The sequence below is a fragment of the Excalfactoria chinensis genome, chromosome 9, assembly GCF_039878825.1.
Source record: "Excalfactoria chinensis isolate bCotChi1 chromosome 9, bCotChi1.hap2, whole genome shotgun sequence".
Taxonomy (NCBI): domain Eukaryota; kingdom Metazoa; phylum Chordata; class Aves; order Galliformes; family Phasianidae; genus Excalfactoria; species Excalfactoria chinensis.
In genome coordinates this window covers 389761-415477 of record NC_092833.1, presented here as the reverse complement: position 1 = coordinate 415477, position 25717 = coordinate 389761, and the positions used below count along the sequence as shown (strand labels likewise).

At 44.8% G+C, this 25717-nt stretch overlaps 1 protein-coding gene across 1 annotated transcript in view; it reads right to left on the bottom strand.

The window, feature by feature from the left end:
• The window catches only part of VPS8 (VPS8 subunit of CORVET complex), a 60825-nt gene extending 35225 nt beyond the window's left edge, over positions 1-25600 (bottom strand). The window contains exons 1-27 of the mRNA XM_072344648.1: positions 25469-25600; positions 25349-25411; positions 24944-25012; positions 24150-24280; positions 22935-23028; positions 21976-22008; positions 21308-21362; positions 16744-16868; positions 16446-16532; positions 15216-15283; positions 14473-14626; positions 14316-14375; positions 13708-13815; positions 12829-12909; positions 11293-11463; positions 10809-10883; positions 10280-10315; positions 8227-8317; positions 7370-7416; positions 6397-6486; positions 5846-5892; positions 5117-5339; positions 4822-4911; positions 3415-3466; positions 3107-3149; positions 2032-2104; positions 205-324 (exon numbers count right to left, since the gene is read on the bottom strand). Coding sequence (XP_072200749.1) covers positions 205-324; positions 2032-2104; positions 3107-3149; positions 3415-3466; positions 4822-4911; positions 5117-5339; positions 5846-5892; positions 6397-6486; positions 7370-7416; positions 8227-8317; positions 10280-10315; positions 10809-10883; positions 11293-11463; positions 12829-12909; positions 13708-13815; positions 14316-14375; positions 14473-14626; positions 15216-15283; positions 16446-16532; positions 16744-16868; positions 21308-21362; positions 21976-22008; positions 22935-23028; positions 24150-24280; positions 24944-25012; positions 25349-25411; positions 25469-25600 — 2418 coding nt within the window. The remainder of the gene's footprint in view (positions 1-204; positions 325-2031; positions 2105-3106; positions 3150-3414; positions 3467-4821; positions 4912-5116; positions 5340-5845; positions 5893-6396; positions 6487-7369; positions 7417-8226; positions 8318-10279; positions 10316-10808; positions 10884-11292; positions 11464-12828; positions 12910-13707; positions 13816-14315; positions 14376-14472; positions 14627-15215; positions 15284-16445; positions 16533-16743; positions 16869-21307; positions 21363-21975; positions 22009-22934; positions 23029-24149; positions 24281-24943; positions 25013-25348; positions 25412-25468) is intronic.
• Positions 25601-25717: the final 117 nt, after the last annotated feature.

The following is a 25717-nucleotide window of genomic DNA, read 5'->3' as shown; positions in this document are numbered from 1 at the left end:
TGAATCTATGATGACTATTATGATCTCCTCTGGTTCCTTACAGAGTGCACATCCCAACTGTTTCTGTATCAAGCCAGTAACTCCTGGTTTAGCTAAAACACAAGCTTCTATTTAACAGAACCTTACAGATCATGCAACCACAACACAGATAACGAAAGAACAAGTGCTGCACAGTCCCCCTGGAAGAAATCAGTGGTCTCTTACCAAAGCAAGAACGTTAAGGAATTCCCGAGTGTCGAAGTGCAGCAATGTACGAATGTGAGGGTAGACCTCCTCATCCACAGATCCCTCTGTTGAATGCAACCGGATGAGAAACTCAAAGATCTGCAATGAAGATTCAAACACAGCAGGTTTCCTATGGATTTCAGATAAGTGATACTGCAAGCACATTGGAAAGCATCACCACTTGCTTTGCACTTAAGCTTTAAAATACATTAGGAGTCCATCGTTGTGCTTGAACGATGTTTCCTGATGCTTGTTCCTTAGGCTCACCAGCCAACTTACCAACCAGTGTCAGAAAATTAAGACTCCTTCGTGCAGAATTAATTGTCTGAAGTTCAGTTAACTGCCTGCTCATGCTGGCAGCTCTCCTCAGCAGCTGAGCAACTGCTCCTTAGCCAAGGAAAAACTCCCCTCCTCATCAGCAGCTCCTTTGGGAAGAGCCAACCAATGTGCACCCTCACTTTAAGGGGCTGCAAAAACTCACACAAGTGCTATCCAACTCCTTTGTTGACTTCCTAACTTCAGAAAGTTGAGCATGCCTTTCAAAAATGAAAGTAACTGCCTTTATCTAGCTACTGACAGAGGTGTCCAGTCCTTTCCAAGGCAACAAACAGCAAGAGCTGCAGCTGTCCCAGTCCTGTGCTGCACAAAGCTCTTAACAGAAAGGCTGCAGAATGGCCAGCTTCTGTCTTTGTGTGTTAAGGTAAACACTGGGATCCCACAGGGAACTGACAGGCAATATCCTTTCCTAGGAGAGTAAAAAAGCCAGCCCCCAGGAAATGTCTCATTTTCTCATTCATTCCTGTTCTGAGTTAACTTTCTTAGCATGGTGACAGAGAAACCAGGATGGATCAGCAGCTTGACTTGCAGAACCATAGCCTTTCTGTGTAACTTGGCCTCCTTGGACCTGGTTCCTTCCTGCCAGCCAGGAACTAGTAGGAAAACTACCTAATAAAAATAATGTAGCTAAAGTGCTGGGTTTAAGAGCTGAGGCAGAAGATGTTACTTAAGTCAGACCCTCAGGAACATTATCAGAGATCACAACAAGGAGACACTGATGGCTCCTCCACAGTGCTACTGCTGCTGGTTATGCTTCTGCTTCTCAGACCTCAAGCCACAGTCATTGCTGTGCCAGTTTTGAGAGCATGCATGATAAGGTGATGGGAGAAGGCAACAGCCCAGTGCTTGATTGACAGAAGGAAGCAGCCTGGCTGGCATACCATGAGGAATGGGTTTGCAACAACCCAGAACTGCCACATATATACAGCAACAAGCCCCAGTTTAGCAACAAAAGCATCTACCTGTTCCACTGTGCTGAGAAAAGGAAGTGCCAAAAAGAAGCACTACCACTTCTTAAAGCCCTGAAATTACAGTGAGATACTGTGTGCCAAAAAGAAAACTATTTTAGTAGCAAAATTAGCCAGGAATTAAGGAAAGATATTCTTATGATCACAAAATGGTGATCAAAGGCATCTTGGGGATGTCTCCAAAGGACTTAAGCCTTGCCTTGGGCCAAGATTCAGACACAGCTTAAAGAAAAAGAAATAGCTGGCTTGAAGGTTCTGATGGAAATAAGGAAAGAGGATTTACTTGGCGGTCACCATGCCAACTTTCACAGCATGCAACCCGCACATCTTGTCATACTTTTGGTACAAATTAACTGTGATTCCAGCTTGCTACTCTCTGTGACGAACCCATTATCAGACATCAGATTAATAATTGCTTTCAATCAGAAACTCATGAAATAAGACACACGCTTTCTCTTCTAAATTCTCGCGTGATGGAGTGTCCTTCCAGAACGTTGCTCACCTGGTTTTTAACCAGAGGTACCAGATCTTCAGGAATATCACCCAATGGATACGCACGGCCTGCCAAGCAGCAGCTATAGGAAACAAAGGGAAAGGTTTGTGTGGGTTTTTTTGGTTGTTTGTTTTTAAATTAACTCTTAACATTAAATAGATTGAAGAAAACACTTTATTTCTGATGTAGTTTTCAGGGTGTTCTTAAATGTATTTTGTGTATCATGAAAGCAAGTATTGCAGACAGGATTGCTGCTGATACACAATAAGTCAACTGGCTGCATGAAGTTGTATCCAAAGTCTGTCATTCCACAGCAGGAACAGAACAGTGATATCTCTGGATTTCCCACCAAAAAAACGCCATCTCTCTTGCATTTTTTTGATGCAGCAATAATACAGAATCAAAGTTCATGATCTTGGATAGATTCCGGAAAGGGGAACTCACTCATTAATCACTACTGGGTCATTTCAGAATGACCTCCAGCAAATCACAATACAGTAAGCACGGCTTACCCAAAGGGATCAAAAACAGCATCTCAGGCTACTGACTCCTTGCTAATGAATGCTGTCACACACAGATGAAGGAGAAACCAAATTCTAAAGACAAAGCCATAACCTTGGCTTACCAGCTCCAAGTATTCAACTTCACCCCACCTATCCCCTCATACAGGACCCAAATGGATGGCATGGAGCTGCATCAAGGCAAGGTAAGGCTGGGGGTCAGGAAAAGGTTCTGCACCTGATGGTGATGGAGGTGGCACAGGCTCCCCAGGGCAGTACATGTGGCTCTGAGCTGATAGAGTTCAAGTGTTTGGATAGCACCCTTTTACACAGGGCTTGGATTCTGGCTCCTGCCTGGCATTGGACTTAGTGACCCCTGTGTGTCCCAGCCAACTAGGGATATTCCATGGTTCTGTGATGTGCCACAAGCCATAGCGACTAAATCAGCCATAGCAAATAGTCACTGGTATTTTACATAATCCCTCAAACTCTGAAACACAACACAGCATAAGATTTTGCAACTATAATGAGTTAAAATCTGGTACCACTGAGCAACAGCACACGTTCTTTCTAAATGGCCTTACCTTATATACACGAGCAGCTTGTTGCCCATTACCACCTGCTCATCTACAAAACAAAAATCATTTGTCACCTTTACTTCAGAAGACAAGATATAGAGATGCAACTGTTTTTTCCCCAACTATTAACAAAACTCTTCCTTTGACACACATTTTTACACACTGTAAGTAAAGCGGCTTTACAGACATTAAGCAGTACCAGAGCACTTTCCTCTTCTCAAAGACCCTAATAGGGAGTGTATGCAAGTGACCAGTGTTGTCTGACACATCCAACCCCAGATCTAGAAACAATTTCAGAGGCAATAATACTGTACCTGTGAGAGACTTCCCAGCATTCAGTGGAGGAGCAATGACTTTGAACAGCTTCTGTTCAAAAGACAAGAACAAGAGCAGTGTTCAGGCAGCTGGAAAGGCTCAGAGCAAAGATTCCACTTGATTTCAAAGCAGAGATCACTGGAACACCTTCCCCAGAGAAGCTGTTTTCTCGCCATGTCTTCTAATTAACAAGAACAGAGGACACCAAGACACAGCAAAAGATGTCTTTCCCAACTGATGTTATGGCAAAAACACCCTTCAGCCAATCAGATCTAACCTTAAACAAAAGGCCACACTTCAATTAAACACAACTTCAGTGGTCTCAGAAGTAACATTCAAATCACACCAGGCCAGGACATTTCCTGTTCCTCAGCTGCCACCAGAGATTATGCAAACCTCCAGGCTACTCATTAGAGCCTCCAATTTGGGAACACTGAGTGAGGCTTAATCTAAATACCTGCCTCTTGAAATGAAGTTATTTGTAATTGTACAGCTAGTGCTAAAGGTTCCACAAAGTCTTTTTAAAACCACAACTACCTAAAGAGCCTCCTTCCTGGGAAATTAGAATGGGACAACTCCTATCAGCTGAGCAGTTTGAGGTTTTCAAACACAGGTGCATCAAACTCTTGATTTTAGCACTATTAAGGAAACTGCAGCAGTGTTTCCACAGTGAAATAAGACACTTTATCTGTAGGCTTCCAGAGCAATTGGTGCATCAGACACATCTTCATGATGAGCAGCACCAACAGAGCCTTCTGTTACAGCACTACACTGAGCCCTGTGTTCACTTACCCAAATGCTAAGAACAAACCCTGCTTCTAAAAAGCAATTTTTTCTGAGCTTTGTACATAAAGAACTTCACTCTTCATTTCCACTGCTCTTAACTATGCATTAACATACACTGCTGTGTCAGCACAGGATGAAAGAAAAAAGCAGGAGGTGATCATAGAACCTCTCATGCCTGCACTGCCATTATTCCCATCAAGCAGGAAGTTGATGGTTTCTGAGCACATCATGCCACATAGGCCAGGCTCAACACTGGCAACAGAGCTGCTTACAGATAGCTTTGCAATGCAACCTCCTTAATTCATCATGGTATTTCTCTTCTGACTTTTTTTTTCCCCTAAATCAACACAAATTTCTCACTCTGTGGTTGCAGAGCATTGCTTCCTCAGATACACTGTCAAAGAAAAACGTGTGCACCAAAGCACTGTAATTACAAATCACTTTTTAAATGCATTTAGTCAAATAACTGCATATATCATGTATGATTTCTCCCTCGGAATGAAAAAGAACAGAACCTATATATTGCATGAGAAGATTATGGATTAATCTAAAATGCCATTTCTCACACAGATTGCAAGCTCAGCAAACAAACAAATGGCTGCAATGAGCATCTCTCCTACCTCCATAGGACTGATAAAGTCATTCATCCCACTGTTGTAGACGTAGATCATGGCATCATAGAGATGGTTTTCCCAGCACAGAAGGACCACCTGCAAAGACACAGAGCAGAGCCCCCTTACAAGTTAGTGGCCAAATGGCATCATTGGTTTGGACTACATCATTTTTGTCCATTGAAAGGCGACTCCCTGCCTTCCACAAGCTACGCTGTACTGAAAAGAAGTCTGCATCAGTGGCGAGGGGATGCTGTCATTTATTCAGAGGAACTCAGTGCAGTGTTCAGTCTGGAAGACACACCTGCTGTATGTCCAGGCTGGTGATATCCATATGCACAATGCAGGCTTCCATATTTTCCAACCTGTTCTTGTCTTGGAAGTGAAGGAGCAAGTCTTTCATCACTTGAGCTGTGATTCCCACCAGCTTATCACCTAAGATATAGGGCTCCAAGCACTCCAGGAAGATTCCCTTGGCTACAGAATTCTCACTCATCTTATCATAGATCTGGTTAAACAATAGATCCCTACAAAATAAAAGATACGTTTAGTTATCCAATAAGGTTAATATTCCTATTTATCTACTATCTGAGAACTCCAAATTAAATACTATTCCTTCAGCTCAGCAGCTAGATGGCCCATTCACCTCCCATGCAGATGTGAGTCAGAGGCAGCTCCACAGAGCAAATTAATCCATGCGTGTTGCAACACAAAAAGCAGCTGTTGGAGGAGAAATGATGACAACACCAAAATCTCACAATCTTCGACAGAGGGTGAAAATTTTGTTAAGCGTGGGGGAAAATATGAACCAATTTTTTCTTCCTCAGCACATCAGTGAAAACTTAACAGGAGCTTTTGGGTACTGAACTCACTAACCTCAGCATCAGTCTTTAAAGCTGCATCTAAACTGTGATGTTCTACATCATGTCATTAAATGACTCCTCTGCACAAGGTGATACTATGGGAGACAGCGCTCAGAGCTGCATGGGGTGATGGTCTGATGTGGGGGACAGACTTATGAACTCAGACTTACGTGCGCTGGAGCAAGAGGCAGTAATCAACTATGACAGGCACCACATCCTGGGGAAGGAACAAGAAAAGCTGTGGTGACTGGCAAAGATCCTGCAGAACAGTGCATCCTGCACAGCACAGAACGAAGCCTGGACAATACACTGGCAAACAGTCACACATGAACTTGCCACTTTCCCAACCATCACACAAGAATTCCCCAACAGGTCATGGCTGTTACATAGACATCTTATGCAACAACAAAGTATCAATACGGGTGGATAGTGATAGGACAAGGGGGAAGGGTTTTAAACTGAGACAGGGGATGCTGAGGTTGGATTTTAGGAGGAAGTTTTTCACCCAGAGGGTGGTGATGCACTGAACAGGTTGCCCAAGGAGGCTGTGGATGCCCCATCCCTGCAGGCATTCAAGGCCAGGCTGGATGTGGCTCTGGGCAGCCTGGGCTGCTGGTTGACATTGTGGGCCTTTTCAACTCAGGCCATTCTGTGATTCTATGATGATTCGGATTAGGAGTTTACAAAGATCTCTCCAAGAGAGTCCTCTGGAGCAACATACCTGAAAGTGTTGTTCCATAACCTGGATTTTTCCTTGGTCAGGGCATTTCTTCAAAGTCCGATCAGCATAATGGAGAAGGATCTCAACCATCTGCATTACAAGATACAAGAAAATTCACTCCCATCCTACACTAGAGGTTGGCTTGGTAGTACATTTAATAGCCTGACTAGGGGGCTGGCTGAATGGCAAACCCTATTGCTCCAGTTTGGGTATAAGCTACAGCAAGCACAAAGGAAAAAGGGAAGAGGCTACAACTGGTACTTATAACAAGGCTGCTTAGACAACTGCAGGAGATGGAACAGGAGCGGCCTGGTGGGGTTCTGAAGGCCTACACTGAATGCACAGCCAGGCTGCCAGCACATTAAGAGGCAGATGAACACAAACTGAAGCACAGGACTCACTGGGGCCACATTTTCACCCAAAGCTTAAGTTGCGCTATCTTAAATAACAGCTTATTTATCCGAAAGCACAACATGCACTAAGAATAAAGTACAGAAGAATAATTACTCCAATAATTACATGTTTTAAACACCCTTTCCAGAAACACAATCTTGTGACGTTGAAACCATAATCAATTAAATGTTTATTCCATGTACACATGATCAACATTTCCAGTCAGGGAGTCAGAAAGTTACACACTGATGAATTGCCAACAACCAAACAGCAGGAAACACTGCAATTACCTCCACAAAAGGGGTTTCTGTCCCCGGTGAAGGGAACAGAGGCTGGATTTTGAGATCTCAAAGCTGAGGTGAGATGGTGTCACAATTTCCTTTCCTAATGATGCAGATTTAATCCCCACCTTTACCCAAAAGGTAAATCCTGCTTGCAATCAGAGCAAGTCAGGCATGTATACACTGTTGAGAGTTAAGTGGAATAACTTCCAGAGAAGAGATGCTACTCCTTCCAGGAACACAATTAACATCACATAAGTGCATATGAAAATCTAGTTAGGAAGAGATCAGTGACTCACTCTGTCTGCAATGACTGCTTTCCGCTTGCTCGTGTCCCCGGACAAGCCTGGAAAGAATGAAGGGGTTAGGAAAAAAAAGAAAGCACTGAAGTGCACCATAAGTACCACAACTTGAGATACAGAAGTCGGAATATCTAAATGCAGAGTTTTGTCATCTGTTTTCAGCCCACCATTTTTCTTAGGACCTCATTCTCCTAATTTAAAGATTGCTCCAGCATAGGAATGACAAGACCAGATCTGAGTGCTGTCTGACAGAAGAAAACTAGTTTAACATTTAAAGAATAATTAACAGTAAACTGACACATAGTGCATAGGAGGCCAATGGCTGGAGGATGCACTGATGTGAAGGAGCACACTACACTGTAAGGACAAACAACTCTTAAATGCCAACTTAGAAGGCAACAATAATTTTCCAGGAATCAAAATAACTTGCTTAACTACATTTTGCCATGCATTCAAACAAGATACATCTTCATATGCCAGCAATTTCACAGCAGGAGGATCTTATCCTTAAGAGTCCTCTGTCAAAACTACCGTAAGTTACTTGCTGACAATTCAGTTTGCCCAATCCCAGTCAGGATAGGACAGATAGACAACAGATAGGAGTCAAAGCACAGATCAGGTCTCATTTTCAGTTGAACAAAGGTGCCTCCTAAAGGTCTCTGACTCTAAGGAAGCCAAACTGATCCACAGTGATGATGTTGTTTCTGTCAAACCCAAAGCAACACATCCTCATTTCTTTCCTTCAATTACCTTCCAACACTTCATCCTGGAACAGCGATGCCAGCACCAGTACATGCATAGGTTTGAAACTCAACCTGGTGGTTTCAGTCATAAATATTCAAACAAAAACTTACCTACTACAGCCTTTGCTTTCCCCTCATAAAAGGACCAAGCGAGAGCCAGGGCATCAGTGAGACGCTCCTGTTTCAGAAGGTGATCGATTCTCTACAATAAAAAGTAATAATAGACCTTAGTGTTATAGAAAAAAACATTGTCTCTCCTTCTTAAAGACTAATAGCAGATCATGACTGCTGACAGCAAGGGGCTAGGAAACACCTGAAGCTGACTACACACTGCAGTAAAGGGCAGCATCTCAAACAAGATTATCTCAGATGTACATTTTCTGCTGCGCAGCTGAAAAGGGCAAAGAAATCCACACTGAGAAGTAACTCTCACCTTCACACCCCAATACCTCACATACTCCATGACAACTCTTGAGTAAATCCCCTACAACAAAGAGGCCTCCAGTACTACAGAAACCACATGGTAATTTAGAATGGGTTTGGCTCAGAGCACGTATGTTGGGATTGATTTTAGAACTCTAAGAAAGCTCGTACATGAAATCAGGGCTGAAAGCAAGACTTCTCATTGGCAGAGGTGGTAGTGAATGGCTGGAGGGAAGACTAGAAGAGTGATCTTGATAACCAAAAGCAGCAACTGTACCACAACAGAGATAAACCATTCATACTTCGTAGGCCCCTTCACATAATGAGTTGGTAAACTAACTTGGTACAAGCAGAATTTACTAATGAAGTTTGCTAATGACCAACATTTAAGGTGGACAGCAGACCGCAAAGACAAAAAACAATAAGATAATCCCTAAAGCCAGGTAAGAGAAGTACAATGCAATCCAATGGCACAAGCAGTCCACAGAAGTCAGAGTTTGGCTGTCAGGTACTGATGAATCTCAGAAGTGCTACAAGTCACTGATATTACACAGCCAAAACAACCCAGCAAAATGCAACACAAGGAGGCACAAGGCCTAACCTATCTGTTAGAGATGGAGAGAACAGAAGCCATTGTGCATGGGACTGCGAGATCCTACCCAGAGTCACATGGGACAAGAAACTAAAGGCAGAGTGTATTGGTTTTAAATGTACAGATGGAAACAAAATGTACAGAAGGTATATAAGTGAATGAGTAAAGGGAAAACTCACCAACGGTGGTGCCTTGACCGAAGCAGCTGAGGCAGTCCTCCCTGGTGAGCGATCTCCAAGAGATACTGCTCCAGTGGGAGTCAGCCCTTAAATGAGGTCTCAGAGGGGATGGAGTCAAGCTCCACCCCTTCCGGGAGCACAGCTACATCACTCTCACCTGTGCTCCCACAGCTGACCCCATACTTGCCTCAGCTGATTAATCAGAGGTTCAGGCTGTGATTACCAATCTCCCATACACAGAGGATGTGCACAGAACAGTGATTATGAAAAAGAAAGGAATGGGAGGGTGACAAAAGACGTGCTTAACCTTGCAAAACAAAGTCTAATGGACAATGTGTGCACTCTGAATAACCATACTGTGAAGTGATGAACCAGAACATGAAAAAATTGCTTTTTTTCCTCAATTGAAAAGAAAAGCAACAGAGATATAAACAGCTCGCTAAGAGCTTTAATCTGAAAATTAATAGGGTTTCAGCTGCCAGAGGAATGATAATCCAAAACGGCTTCTAGCAACAGAAACAAGGATCCAAAAATCCAGTGAAGTTCCTAGGCAGGCTTTGATAAGTTTGATGATGTAGCTCCTGCAGTAGCTGGAGACAAAATACAGGGAACCAGATTTCCTTCCATTCCTATATCCTGTCTGGCTGATAGGATGTTTGCATTCCAAAGCTATACAGAATGGCAACTCCGCCTAGCTAACAGCAGCTGAAGTCTCACAAGGCATTGTATGCCTTGCTTGGGAAAACAAGGGTTCTATTCAGCCTGCAAGCTCATGCAAGTAGCAGCCCTGTAGCATCCCACTGTGGAAAGCAGAATACCTACAGTGCTAGCTTTGTGTAGCAATTAGGGCTCCTGAACACAGTGCTCGGAACAAGCTTCATAAATGCTATAGCTCTATAGTTCGCTCCATCCTAGGCTATATTTAAGCAATTCAAACCTACCATGTTGTACAGTTCTCCTTTCAACTTACCTCTCTCCAGCTCCTCAATGTCATGACATGAACTGACTAGAAAAGGAAAAAAGAAAACCAAAACCAAACACGTTATTTATTTACTTACAGTTGCTCACGCATCCCACAAACCCCACAGAGAAGGCTGGTATAAAACAAGAAGTAAAGCAACTCTCAGATTTCCGTATAGCATCCTGTAACACACCTCTCTCTGCTTTTTCATAGATTGCTTGCACTGCAGGGCAGGAAAAACAGGATAATCCTTCTATCAACTCCATCCAATGGAGTCTAACTTTCTCTACCCTCTTATTTTCTTCTATTTATTCATTAGTGTGTCTAGGAAATAGAAACTGAAGTTCAGGACAGAGAAAGTCATGCTAACTCTACTGTGAAATGGCATAAACTGGGATGCTGCGAAAGTATCACATTGTTATTTAGCTCATAGCTCAACTAAGATCAAATTGTTGCACATTCTTTAAGTCAAGGATGTAAGCGTAGAAAGAACAGAAGTCAACATCACTTACTCCCATTAGAAACTCCCCACACTTACCTTAGTTCCCAGGTAAAAGATCTGGCCACCACAGCTGCTGATGGACTGATAACAAGCTTTCTCTCCAACCAGTGCCTGCAGGGAGAAAAATGTCATGCAAGTCACACTGCCTTTTGTTTCTGTAAACCGTTCCAAGAAACACCCATATACTTGAACATTGTAATTAAAATAACATAATGAGGACTGGGAGAGAACAACATAGATTACTGGGCAATAGTAAGTGAGCAAGCTGTTATATCATGGCCTTCTGCTGTGAATGCAGCTTAAAGCGCTGCCGAGCACTTTAACAAGAAAAATTTACTTGGGTCCATCATTTTTCCAAGCCACACGTCTCAGGCTTTAATGGCAATTGCTGTTAGCTGGCTAAAGCAACACCACGTATGGTTTTTTAGATGTCTCATAAAGCTCTCTTACTAAATCTCCACTTTCTCTTGGGCACATCTGAAACAGAGTCAGCAAACACAAGTAGGTCATCCGCACACACCAGCGCCTCGCTGACGTTGCCTCCCGTAGCCAGGGACTTGAAGTGGCTGCTGTTGTAGACCAGCTGAACTTCTGGAATCTCTATGGTCTCCAGCTCCTCCTGTGTCTGACGATCTATGACATGCAGCTTCTCCACGCTGTCCAGAAGCACCGCTGTTCGGGAGTTTATCCACTGAAAAAGGCAACAAACTGCAGATTTCAGCAACACACACATTGTTAGAGTAACTAAACCAGTTCTGAGCATAGCCCCAAGTACCTACACCAGAATGACTAGAATCATTAGCAACTTCAACACTATACATGATTACTACAAAACAGGAACCATGCATAACTCCAAAGGTAACAATGGGGAGATTATCAGCTTTTATAATGAGAAAAACTACAGTGACATCTCTTCAAAGAAAACACCTGCAGACAAATGGCAACCCAACAGAGCTCTGGTCCTGCTGGTGCACTATTTATGCTCTAGCACGCTTTCCATCCAAAAGCCTCAAAAACAGGACTACTACAACACCTGTTCTCAGATGCCTTGGGAGCTAAATACAGCATCAAGATACATTAAAAAAAGACGCAGTACATCCAAGTTTAAGTCAAAGCCCATCGCCCATATTCTTAAACTTCTACTTTCATGACCAAAACCCTGCAAAAAGCCCTCCCATTTTTTTAAGCACTTGAGAACATTTGTCCATAGAATGGCCTGGATTGAAAAGGCCCACAGTGCTCATCCAGCTCCAACCCCCTGCTGTGTGCAGGGTCGTCAACCAGCAGACCAGGCCACATCCAGCCTGGCCTTGAATGCCTGCAGGGATGGGGCATCCACAGCCTCCTTGGGCAACCTGTTCCAGTGTGTTACACAGAGGGTGGCGACAAGTTTCTAATCAATTCAAGCCCAATCTGGTCTCAAACATTTCCACGCTTCCAGGGCTGGGGCACCTACAGCTTCTCTGGACAACCAGCTCCAGTGCCTCACCATTCACACAACAAAAAAAACCTCCTTCCTTATTTCAAAGCTAAATCTCATCTAATTTCTAGAAAATTCTAGCTCATTTGGAGGCCTGTCTTGGTATTCTGGCCTTTCATGCCTTATTATCTCTATTCTGTAAATGTGTTTTGGAGTTGGGATTTTTGGTGTTGAAATCAAACAATTATGGAAAGTTAGGAAGCATCCATATATAAAAGCACTAGGATTCTACCGAGCTAATAACAGAGAAGTCTGCATTCTTAAGCAAGGAATAAAAATACTGCTTGCCAAATTCTCTTTGGCTCTTGAAAATATTTCCTTAACAAGGCTACCCTCTTCCCCAGAAAAGGAGATATTTTGTCTGCATGCAACTACTCTTTTGTTTGTTTGCTTTTTACCCCTTAATCGCTACTTGCTGTTTCATTTGAGCTAGTTTTCTAACGAATCCCAAGTTTAAAGACATTCTTCAATACTGAACTCCAGATAAGTACAGTCCATATGTGTGGTACATACAACTAAGGGATCCTGAGTTCAATTACAAGAAAACTGGTGTAAAAAAATAGTATCGAGACTTACAGTAAAGTTGATGAGGTCATAGTGAAGATGGAGCTGCTTTTGCTTAGTGACATGTATTGCACCAGTATCATCCCTCTTTACCTGAAAGAGAAATCAGACAAGACTTAGAAATACATCCTTCAGCTCAGCCTCTCAGTTCCCAAACGCATCACACCAGCTCCAGGAGTTCAGGCTGAGCACACAGTAACAGCACACACTGTTCTGAATCAGTGCTGTGTCCCACTTCCCAAGCTTTCATGTACGTAAGGAAACAGGAGAGGTCTGAGGACTGGCTCTTGGAAGGAAGCAGAAAAACACATGCCCTCTGCTGGATTAAATGCCAATTGCTCGTTTGCGCTGCAGAAGTTGCATGCCATAACAGCTCCTTAAACATCCTAGCACTCCAAAGCCAAACTACTCCATTTTCTGAAGCCTGAGCACTGTTTTCATACTGAATTCAGACATGAAATCTTCAAAAGTAAAAAGAAATCTGCTGAGATCTGCAGAAGTGGCATACCTAAACACATGTGCCTTGAAAGCAGTTGTCTCTTAGTGGTTTATCTAAGTCTTCCGGACCTGTGTCTTATATGAAAAAACAAACTAGCATCTCAAATTCTTATGCTCTCCTCAAAATAACCCATATTATTCTACCTCCAGGGGAAATGGAGTGAGGTTATAGTCAATGTTTCCCTCTGCAATACACAAAGCTCAGCCCTCCAGATCCTCAAGGAAGGACACCACTGCTTGCTGAAGTGCAATGAGCAGCTTGTTTTCCCAAGCCTGTTGCAAGCTGCAGACATCCTTAGCATGCACATAACACTAGAATTCAAAGAGCCAGAGGCTCAGTCAGCTGAAAAAGAAGTGATTAATTGAAACACAGTACAAAACACTCAAACTTACCAGAAGAAAATGAACAACATCGCCTCTACAAAACGCAAGCATGGGGTTCACCGAGTTCTGTACAGCCACAAAGTGCCATGCCAGAAGGGGGACACTTGAAGGGTCCATCTGAGAGACAAAAAGCACAGACTGTATGCAAGGCAGCCCATTGGTAGCAGGATATGTGATGTTCATCAGCTGCTGCTCGCTGACTTTGCCAGGTGTGCACACAGGCCACAAAGCAATGCCTTAGTGTGCTGAAAGTTGAGCCAGTTGTGTTCTCTGGTCTATACACATGATTTAAAGACAACAGGTCAGCATCCCACCAGCCAAGGCTTCCAGGCCACATTAGAGAAGACAAGAAGCTGAGAAGCTCCTGAGCTCCTCCCTTCCTGCTTTTGGGAGAAAGAACCATAGAATCATAGAATTAGCCTCTTCAAGAGATTCAGCTCTTTGCCTACAATCTACACCTAGCAGACCAACACACTAGAACTGCAGTTTCACAATGTAGAGTTTAATGTATGCTGGTAAAGTAGTAAAATCAACTCCTAGCCCTGATCTCACCCCCTTCACTACAAGAAACTACTATTGGTAACACAAAAAAGCAAGCATTTAGCTTTGTAACTTACACGACCGTAGGGAAAGGTCATCCACACTTTCAAAGATGGCTTCAGGCCAATAACCAGTATCTTTAAAGAAACAAAAAGGCAAAATGAAACATAGGAGGATGTACCAAAAGTTTCTCTGTGGCTTCTCACATAAAGCCTTCTGCCTGCAGTGAGTTACCTTTGTTAGGGAGGCCATGGCCAGCAGTGAATACTGGGTGATAGGATGGTCTCTTAGCTCAACCTTTGCGTGTAATGGTTCAATACAACAAACCTCCCCCTTGGAGCCACTGAAGAGGCATCGAGACTCACATGTTCTCACTCCCATAACCCTCCTGCAAAGCAGAAAAATCAGCTTAATGGACAGTTTGTTACCAAGAGGAGGTCAGCCTAACCATTTCATGATATCTTATGCACAATCCTTCATAAACACTGTTTCAAAAAGCTCCAAGGATGAATTTAGAATGCTGCTGGAAGCAGTTTCAAACAGCTGCCTGGGTACAGACAAGCAGTCCTTAGGGTCTTATTTAATAACACACCATTAGGTTCCCCACAGTTTGAAGCCCAATCCTTGCTCCTTTCCCAGATCCTCTTCAGGACACCAAGCGGAAAATGAGTTACTGAAGGGCAGTTCTCGCTAAACAAGGAAAACCAAGGCAGCACTTATATGACAACTTCCAAGAGTCAATCCAGAATGCCAAGATCCTGGGCAATACCTACATAAAAACATTAATAACTTAAGCCATTATTTGACTATTAACCAGCCTTGCTTCAATTAAATTATACTGCAACCCTGAACTGTACCTTCAATAATCAGACAATAGTTTCACTGGTTCTAGTGCTATTTTTGCTTAGGTTTTAGAAGCTCTGACCCAGAACTAGCTGCTTGCATTGCCACTTCCTGTCAGGTAAGAGCTGTCTTACTTAAATGAGAGTTCAAATACGGAGCCTCCGCTGTCATTGCAAATTGCGAGTGTCGGGTCATCTGTAAACTGAGCAGATAATCAAGTTAGATTTGGCATTAACAAATAAAGCCATCAAACAAAAAATAATGGAAAGAATTCATGCCACAGCATTATTCATAATGCATTTACTTCTGTGTGCTATGTCTACCAGCACTGCACTTTCAACATTTAGCATCGAGAAGACTGATGGCTGTATTATGATGTGTAGGAAATGCAAGGTTTTGTGTTTTGCCCTCATCTCTCTAGCATCATTGCTAGATTTTGTTATCAAAGTCCCACCACGTTCTATTGCAGCTCAGAACCACAAGACATTGAAATCTGCACTGCTACCAGAACAACTCGCAGCTTCGAGCCTCTAAGGTGGTGCCAGAACTGATACATGGGCTGTGAGTCATGGACAGACCAAAAACCAGAAACACCCATAGCTGCTAATGAAATCAAATAACTGAGATAAGAATGGGTCACATACTCAGTTGAGAGACCCTTCTGGAAGACTTTGCTATCCAGCATTTAACAGCACGAGTACCTGGAGATTGCAAGGTCCAAGTACTCCTCAACAGTGGTATTGCCATCAGATTATGAGCAAGAAAAGGGAGCCATGAGGATGCATCTTTATGTATGGGACAAAGTTGCTTGAGATGGGAGTGTTTCAGATGCAGCAGTATAGAGGCACTTCATGCTAACAAAATGTTTCTGGTAAGCCAGGTGAGGCCAAGCAGTATGTAAGAAGCCATCCTTCACCATGGTGCTGCACCAGACATGCTGCTCTAGTTCTGTGCATGGTACTCAGCAGACCTGAGATGTCTCAGCAAGGTGAAACACCAAGATCACTGCTCTGACCAGGAGAGACACATATTTTACCACGTAAAGCTGCACAGATCATTACTACTCCTGGTTTTAAACTGAGACAGGGGAGGTTTAGGTTGGATTTTAGGAGGAAGTTTTTCACCCAGAGGGTGGTGACGCACTGGAACAGGTTGCCCAAGGAGGCTGTGGATGCCCCATCCCTGCAGGCATTCAAGGCCAGGCTGGATGTGGCTCTGGGCAGCCTGGGCAACCCCTGCACATAGCAGGGGGTTGGAGCTGGATGAGCATTGTGGGCCTTTGCAACTCAGGCCATGCTGTGATTCCATGATCTGACTGAATATGAGCAGGTTCTTTGGAAAAAAAAAATAAGAAAAATCTTTACCTTAATGTGCAAAATGGCTGTTCCCGGGGGGTGAGCATCTGTTATTGATCGGAGCAGCTTCCCACTGGCCAGATCCCACATGGTGATCTGCAAGCAAGTTGTTCTCAGTATAAAACATTTGCTGCCTAGAGGATCTCTCCCCCACCTCGTGTGATGGCACATCACTGATCTTCCATATTCAGCACAAAAACAATTAGCAGCTACATACTGAGTGCACTTAGCTTGGATTACACTAAAACAGCCCCTCAGTAACTGCCTGAGGAAGAACAGCACCGAACCACCAACTCATGGCAATTACCTGTCCTTTTGCAAAGCCACACAGGAGCCTGGAGCAGTCGTTGTTGATGCTGAGAGCAGAGATAGCCCCATACTGCGCCCCAACAGCAGTGCTGCCCAGACACAGCCGTAGAGCCTGGTTTTGATCTAGGGCATAAGAATGAGTACGGAGTTAAAGAGAGAGCAACACAATTATTTACATACACAGATCGCTGGAGGTACATTAACAATTCATAGGCTCACAGTTACATTCCTAATGAAGAGTTTCCAAGATCAGAACACTTGTCAGCAGAGTTTGCGAGGTGTGGTTGTGCAGGGAAATACAAAAACTTGTTTTAACATTACAAAACAGGGACAGAGAACTGGGGAACGTTTAAAACCAAATAGCCAAAACTATGTCCTGAAGTATTTCAGGAGTGCCACTGCAATCCTGTGTTAATGCATTTGGCCTTGAGCAGAGAGGGACAGGACAGGATCCAGGGAACAGACAGCAGCTGAGCCCCAGAACCCCCTGGGAGCAGCGCCCAAGGCACAGGACACACCTCTCCATACAAGCTGAAGCACCATGAGCTGGGTGCCAGGTGTGAAACAGAGCATGGAAGTATCTCTCATTTCCTCCCCAACACCACATGATGTGTTCCTGTATCACAGACACACTGGGGGCTGAGCGCACTGTGAGACTCATCTTTCAAGTTCTGCTAACAGAAAGGCCTCTCAAAGCCAAGGAGAACAGAAGGGCTCAGACTGGCTGGACATACAGGTATAGAAGCAGCTCTGAAAGCTCTGACAGTTGCACAAGTTACTGGTTAGTTTTATAGCCTTGATGCTCTTGTTTAATTAAACAAATTCAGGTGACCATACCATGAACTGCTGCCTTCATCCAATATATGAGAAACATGAAGCCAAAACTATTGCAGTATCACTAGAGCAAGAGATCAGAGAAGGAAGTGTTCTAAGGTGCAATAAAAATCAGCACCATTTTGCCAAGGAAAGTGATCTCGAGTGGAAGAGCATCCAGATGGCAAACCAGGTGCCTCTACACCACCTGCAGAGCCCTGTGTGACAACCAAACACTGCAGATTTCAAGTGACTGTTAAGTAGCTCTGAACTCTTCAGACAGTGTTCTGTGGTTCTGAATGCCTCTGAGTTAAGGATCATTTCTTCCTGCATTATAGAATGAAGAGCCCCATAACAGTCTTCCAGGGGATGCTTTCCTTTACAGCTCCTCACTGCCTGCAGTGTGCACATCTCTGATCAATTACGATACATTCTCTGCCTGTCCTGAACTCCAGTCCAGCCAGAACCTGCCTCCCACACAAAACAAAATGTCTGAGTCCATGAGCTCCCACTGATGAACTGCTGAAGTAACGAAGACAGATAAAAGCAAAGGGTTGCAAAAGCTGATTGGATGATTTTCCATACTGATAATAACAGCCCTGAATATAAGGCACGTTTAGGATTAAAAACCATTTTCCACATGCAGGAAACAAAGGTGGCTACAAAGATCCAGAAAGCATCTTTAATTTTAAAATGTAAATAAAGCAGTTCTCCATCTGAACTACTTCCAGTAGGAACTACTGCTGTTGTTCTCACAGTCTGCAGCCAGAACCAGCTGGTATTTAGCCCTACAAGTAAAATGTTAACAAGCTTTTGAATACAAAAAGTCACCTTCCAGAGCACAGGAAGCAGAGCATTCCTAAATTAATTTCTTCTCAGATAATCAGGATTTTAACCAGATTTTCTTTTATCAAGCCATTGTTTCTCTGCATTCAAAAGGTTGATATCCTACAGAATGACTGAGATGCTACAAATTCTAAGATGTGATGCTTTCTCCCCACCTTCATCAGGCCCACCACCAGGAAATGCTCTCCCAGGAGGTATCCCCTCTTAGAGCTGGAATCAGGAGGACAAGAGATGGGGTGCTCAAGGAACAGGTTTCAGACACCATCTCCCTTGAGAACACAACAGCTGTCTCCTAAACCAGGGTGTGCTGAAGCTTCCTCCCCACCACCTACCTCCAGCTTGAGCAATGAAATGACTGCCCACAGCAGGGATTCAGTCAGCTCCCCAGGAAGCCAATGTTCCCTCCTCAGCTGCACAGCTGCTGCATGGAGTCAGTCAGAAGTTGCTGACTGCTTGCATGGGTTTGCTAGAGTTTCTGGCACGTGGTTCCCTGACTCAGGTCCTAATCTGTAGTGCTCCCAGGCAGAAACAGATGGACGGTGATCTCATGGAAGAGCTCAACTTCATCCTGCCCTGAAATGATGCCTTTGCAAACAGCTACAGACGCATCCTGCTCTGAAGCACTACACATGGCACATTTACCTGTTCCTCTGCTATTTCTGCCCAAAGAACTGGCAGCATTCAGTACACATGCATTCAATAGGCAGTTTCTGGGCTCACCAGCAGTACTACCCGCTGCCTGGTCACTGCCCTGCCTTACATGCTGCCTATCTGGCACAGAGTAACCTAACACATCAGCATGCAAACTGGGCAGGACGGGAGTTGCTCATGCAGGGCACGTGCACAGAGTGGCGTTACTGTACCTTTTCCTTTTCAGTCCACATAGAAAGGGCCAAAATAGGAAAGAAAAAGTCAGAAATCAATACAAAAGAAAGAAGTAAAGAACAGCATATGTGACAACATTCAAAAAGACAGAGAGCCTTCAGATTTTGCTGGCATTTTTTGTTTTGGTAACATTCCACCTTTTGATTTGCTCAGTTACCTGAGGGGATGCTGCTCATTACAGTGCTTTAAAACTAAGCGTGTGGTCACTGAAGAAAAATGAGTCGATACATTTTGACTTCATGATACTAATGAAAAGAGAACAGAAACATGCAGGAATCGCTCCTGTCTGTATCTGAAAAGCTGGATGATGTAGCACACCTCTCATCACCTCTTCACTGCAGCAGAACCCAGATTGCAAGGCAGCTGTGGCAGTCCCTGGCCTCACTCTCTGCCATAAGGAGGGTCAATGAGCTCAGCCTGCTCAGGGCCCTGGTGAGTTGTGTGTATCCCAAGGAAAGCCATCCTGCAACCTTGTTCAACATCTATTCCAATGCTTCATCACCCTCGTGGTCAAAACAAACATCAGTCAGAGCTTCCACTGGGGTAACTCCAGTGTGCTGCCTCTTACCCTAACACCAGGAGCCTTTCAGAAAGATCCAGTTCTTGATTCCATGCTAAATGCTTACAGCATTAACATCTATCTTAGTAAAAGTCATGGAACTTCCAGTTAGGAAAAGCTAAAGACCAGAGAAGAACCTTTAGAAACTGCACAGCTCACAACAACGTAAAGATCACGGCCAAAGTAACAGTAGAAGCTTGTCCAAAATCTAACCAAGAACGTAACAAAGAAAATGATCCTTCAACAACCTTGAAACACCCCAGCACATGAAGCAGCTCAGGCACTCGGTGATCAGCCCTTTCAGTGGGACCTGAAGCAGTCACAACAAAGATAAGAATGACCCTCCCTGCTCACACGCTTCTGTAGACTCCTCAAGTCCTTCCTGGAGTGTAAAATGCAAAAACCTCCCACTATTCTGACAACCCCTTGTTCAGAAGCTTACCAGCTTCCTGGAGGGCCCACATACAAGGACAGAAATAGGAAAATCACCATAAAAACGTCTTTCATAGCAGCTACAGAGGAAAACTACAGAGATCTCCTACTAAAACTCAGTCAGATCAAGTGTTGATCATATTCAGATCAAGTACCTCCTGTTATCTAAACTCCCAAGTCTAAACTCCCAAGATGTCAGACTTATACTGTCACAGCCCTTCCCATCCTTCTGCTGTACCCTGTCCCCTCGTAACTTTTAGCCTCTGGAATAACTCCAGCCAACTTAGAAAGAAAAGGGTTTCCAAAATTGCTATGAATTTGCAGACATCAATGCACAGAAACTAGACATGCATGGGAGCACTTCAAGAGCAGCTCTCTCCCAGCTGTTAAGCCGGATATCTAAGGCATAAGCTCAGCATTTACTTGTAAAACAGGCTGGATAAAGAATAACAGAAAGAAAGGATAGAGAGGTGATGGATGCAGAGGGAGATGGGGATGGAGGAGCCAAGGATGCAAGGCTGCAGGTGGCCATGGGTTACAAGTTCCCCTTTTCAAGGAAAGCATTTTAATTTTCCTAACCCTGGCAGCTACTGGGTCAGAAGGGAAAAGATGGATACGCTGCCAGATTGTTCTACTATAATGATTCTGGTTCCTTCCATATCAGAACGGAGTAATTTCACACATAAACACTGAAAAGGTTCTTTATACAACTGCCAAGGAGACAAATTTCAACGTGTTCAAGTTATCAACGTGTCTATCTCCTGCAAAACAGAAGCAAGACCCGTACAAATAGTTCAAATGATTACAAAGCACATAATAGTTCAAATAGTAACAAATGAAATATTACTTGTGTCTTATTTCTCTACTGAAATACAATCCTATTTAGCACAAAATGCACAACAAGAAATCTAGTTCTAATTGTAGCCGGTTTGGGGATTGCTTCTTGCATTCGTTTTGTTGGTGTTTTTGTTGTTGTTTTTAAAGATCATTGAAAGTCAAAGACCTCAGAGCTTCCTTTTCCACTTACCAAAAATCAGCGCTAGCCCATGAGAAGTGCCCACTGCAATCAGATTTGATGCTGCCTGAAAAAGCCAAAAAGACCAAAAGCTGAGAAGCGTCACTCACAAATCTGCCACTTCTACCATCACACAAACAGTACCAGAAGGGGAAGTCTTAAGAAGGTTACAGATATAACTTTTTAATATACAAGCAACAGACACTTCCTACCTGAGCTACAACCAAAGGACAGTTTTATATCCCCCCCTTTAAGGTCATATTTGAGTTTTATCAGAGCTGTAGAAACTTTGAACTCACTGCATGATGAGCAGTTCAATTTAAATGCCTTTAAAACACTGTTAGGACTCAACGGCTGGCAAAGAAGAAATAGGAAACTTCAAGGTGGCCAACAGATGAACGTGACGGGGAATGGTTGGGTGCTCAACTAAGAACTCCTGGAGATGACATGAAAAAGGGGAGAGCAGAGGGCTCAATCAGCACAGGGGCAGTTAGGAAAGGCTGCACTCTGCTCCCAGAAGCCAGCCTTCCAGTGCTGCTCCTCCTACCCCTCTGATTTCAGGATTCTCAGCAAGGAAAAGAATATCGAGATCCATTTATCAGCTCTATTAAATTACCACTTAAAGTCTGCCAAATTTACATGAAGAACAACCACACAGGACTTGAAAACTGTGTACTTACAATCGCAGTAGGCAAACCAGCATCCACTTTGTCCTAGAAAAACAGGACGAGTTATGAGTAAGCAGCAGAACTCCCTGCACTGTTAACATCTCTCATAATACAGCACACGGAGTCAACACAAGATATGCTTTAATGAGTCCCACCAGGGCAGCAGGTGCAGAGGAAACCACTGGCAAGGAATACCCAGAGTGGGTGAGAAAGCACAGAGAACTGGAGAGGAAGCAGAATATCCTGTCATTCCAAATGAAAGCTGTCTTGTTTTTCTCAAAACAAGTAAACAAGTCTCATCCAATTAACAGCCCTCAGCATTCTCTGAGGACACTGAACTGATATCTCATGCAAAACCACTTTCCCCTCCAGAACACCTTCGTAGCTTCCCAGCCAGGTGACTCATTCACGCCTCCATCAACATAAAGTAACAACTGGCTGCAGTACATTCACACTCGGACTCCAGTCACACAGCCCTGAAGAAGCACTCACAGATGAACCACCTGCATTTTATTCTACCAATCCGGCATCAGAATTCACGTTCTTTATAAATCACTGCCTCAGCTCTGATCTCGGACAGCTCCTTCTCACTGGCAGCACACACTGCAGTCAGGCCTAAGGCGCAGTCATAGACACAGAAGAGTGTGGGCCTGGGCTGAGTGTGGCCTGTGCCCGTGGCAGGCATTAAGCAAACCTGTTTCTAGCACCCTTAAGCAACAACAGCACTGATATCATTTTGTATTAATACTTCCCATTAGTTTTCTTGACATCTGGCAACAAAAAGCAGCGTTAAAGAGGACTTATTACATTGCTGCTGCATGAAGTCAGCTAATAACTCATCCCTAGTTAGAGATGCTTATGTACTAGACACGTTAATACTGTGAGGAGGGAGAAGATCACCCACATCCCTCCACACCAGAACAGGCCAAAGTTTTACATAGTAGATGTCACCAGTAGAGAAAGACACTTACTGCTGCAGAGACTATTTGGGCAGAAATCCCTTTCAGAAGCGAGAGTCTTATAACTGATCCATGCAGAGAGAGAGAATCCGGGAGTTTTTTCTTCCTGATGAAAGAAGAAATAACCCAAACACATTAAAGCAGAGTTTGGAATGTCAGCCCACAGCTAAACCAGCAGGTAAAGCCTGCAGGCATGCATAACCACACCGTTTCCATCCTTATTGCTGAAGCACACATGTCCAGAATCAACAGATGTGAAATCAATAGCAAAGTACACAACATAACACTGTGCCTGCATTAGAATCTGTCTGAACTCCTCTTCTATGGAAACCTTCAAACAAATGCTCAGTTTCAAGCACCTCTCTGCAGACTGCGGCATCTATTAACAAAGCCTGAGAGAAACAATCCTGCTCTTTAATCCAGCCTCAGTGAGTCAGGAAGCCTCAACCTGTAAAGGTGAGCACCTATAGGAAATGTACAGCTGAAAAAGGCTCGTTAGTAGCATATGGACCCCTGGGAAAACCAGATGTATAGTGGAAGTGTAATATTCAATAACAACAGCTGGCTTTATATGAAAGGTAAAATTTGCTGTTTTTAAAGGTAACCAGGGAAAAGAAGCTTCTGAAGAGCTTTGGTGCACCATAGGCGTACCTGCTTTGATAGCTTATATTGTGGCTGAGGACCCATAAACACAGTGAGCAGATTCAAACAAACAAGCCAAAAATGATTCCTGGTTTTTCTGCCTCCTCCGTACTGGAAAATATTAAGTCCCTTCAGGTTCGGCTTCACTCAATACAAGCCATTTTATCTGGAAATGAAACAACGGTGACACAGAACACCACCATATGCCACCATAAACTGTCACACTTAGGACTGTTTGTAGCCAGTGCACTTGCTCATGTAGCAACCACAGAGCAACAGAAACCAGAGGCCAACTTCCCATGGCACATAAGCAGGCAATGGGAGTGGCTGAGGGTGTAAGACGATGCCATCATCTGAGTAATTAACAAAGTAAGCCAGCAGTATTGCAGGTAACGACCGCATTCCAGGCTGCTCTGGGATGTCAGGATTCACATTCCACTTCCAGGAGCAAAAGCATTTCTCCTGCCTTTCACAGAAGGTTGCTTTAAGTTTCAATTGTACTTAGCATTGATAGACCTTCCGCCCGCCCAAAAAGAGAATTACTTTTAATCGCTTTAACCTCTCGGGGTATCAGACTGGTGGTACCTTTTCAGGTGCGTCCTGTCCCCGCTGTCAGAGCTTGCTACAGAAGATGTGTCGTAGGAGTGTGTATCCGTGTTATCGATGTTCAAGAGAAAGGGATCTTCCAAAACGAAAGACTCTTCTTCGTCATCGGTCTGAAAGAAGAGAATCACCACATTTATAAACATCCAAAGCACACAACGCCCTGAGTTGTTTCTATATTGTTTTTAAGCAGCCGTTGTTGTTGTTCTGGCTGCCTTTTAACTGCAGCACCGATCACACTGTCCTTGGAGCACAGAGCAAGACACAATACTGCGCTGAGAGCCAGCATGCAGAGCCCTGCAACACTGTGCCTTTCTCCAGAGCAAGGTATGCCTATGGGCTCACTCAGCTTGTGCTCCACACAAATCCTCTGAGCTCCACCTACACCCATTACCAGAAAGAGGACTTGCTCTTCTACACCTCCACTCAATATCCCCTTCTACTCGGGCAGCAAATTGCTCAATGTTCCTCCAGTTCCTGGACTGTGTGTGGCTGTCTGGGAGCTTCACACCTGTACCTTTAATGCAGCTTTTAAGAGAAGTCACCTGTTCCAAGCTCCTTTCTGCCACTATACGGGGCCAAATGTGTGAACCAGACTACAAAGGCGGAGCTGTGAAGAATTTACTGGACTCAAGGCATGCTGTGTCAGCTGTGGGTATCATGGGGTTACACCACTTTATTCCCCATAAGAAGATGAGAGTCTGTGTGACCCCAGGGACCTTCTCCATCCACAGTGACAGCAGCTCAGCCGGAGCATTGCGCCGTGCCCCCCTCACCTCGTTCAGGATGCTCTCCAGCGTTGGTGGGGTATCGACTTGAGGGATGTCGAACTCTTTGTCATCGATCTGGACATCAAAGACCACAGACCGGGGTTAGACGCCTCCCAGACCTCTGATAACTACAAGAGCGGCCCGGCACGCCCTGCATACACCCACCCACCCCCCTGCACGGGCGTCAGATTCCTCCTGCCAGCGCCATGACGGGGCACGGCTTTAGACAGAGAGGGCAGAGCGGGGCGACACGCGCGGAGGGCACGTCCCGCTCCGGGCCAACCCCGCCGCACAGCCCCGCCGTGCGCAGGTCCGGCCCCGCGTTTCGGTGCCGCCCGATGCCCGCCCCGCCGGACGCTGCTGGCAGTACGAGCTCCGGCAGCGCCTGCACAACGCAATCCCGCAGCTCACACGGCGCCCGCAGGGACCGCTTCCCCGCTTCCCCCCGCCCCGCCGGAGGGACTCGAAGGGGACTCAAAGGGGAGGGCGCGGGGCGAGACGGGCGGCGCCGGCACGGAAATGGCGACGCACCAGCTCGCTGCGGGAGTCCAGCTCGCGCTCCAGCTCCGCAGCGCTCAGGCGGGGCGCGGGCGGCTCCGTGCAGGGCGGCCCGTCCGGCTCGGCCTCACCCCCCGCGGTGCTCTCCTCCGGAGCCGCGTCCATGGCCGGGCTGCGGCTCGCGGCGGGGCGAGCAGGCCGGCGGCGCCGGGACTCGAACCCGCGTCCAGAGCCGCCCCCACTCCGCGCAGGCGCAGCGCGGCACTACCGCCCCTCCCCGCG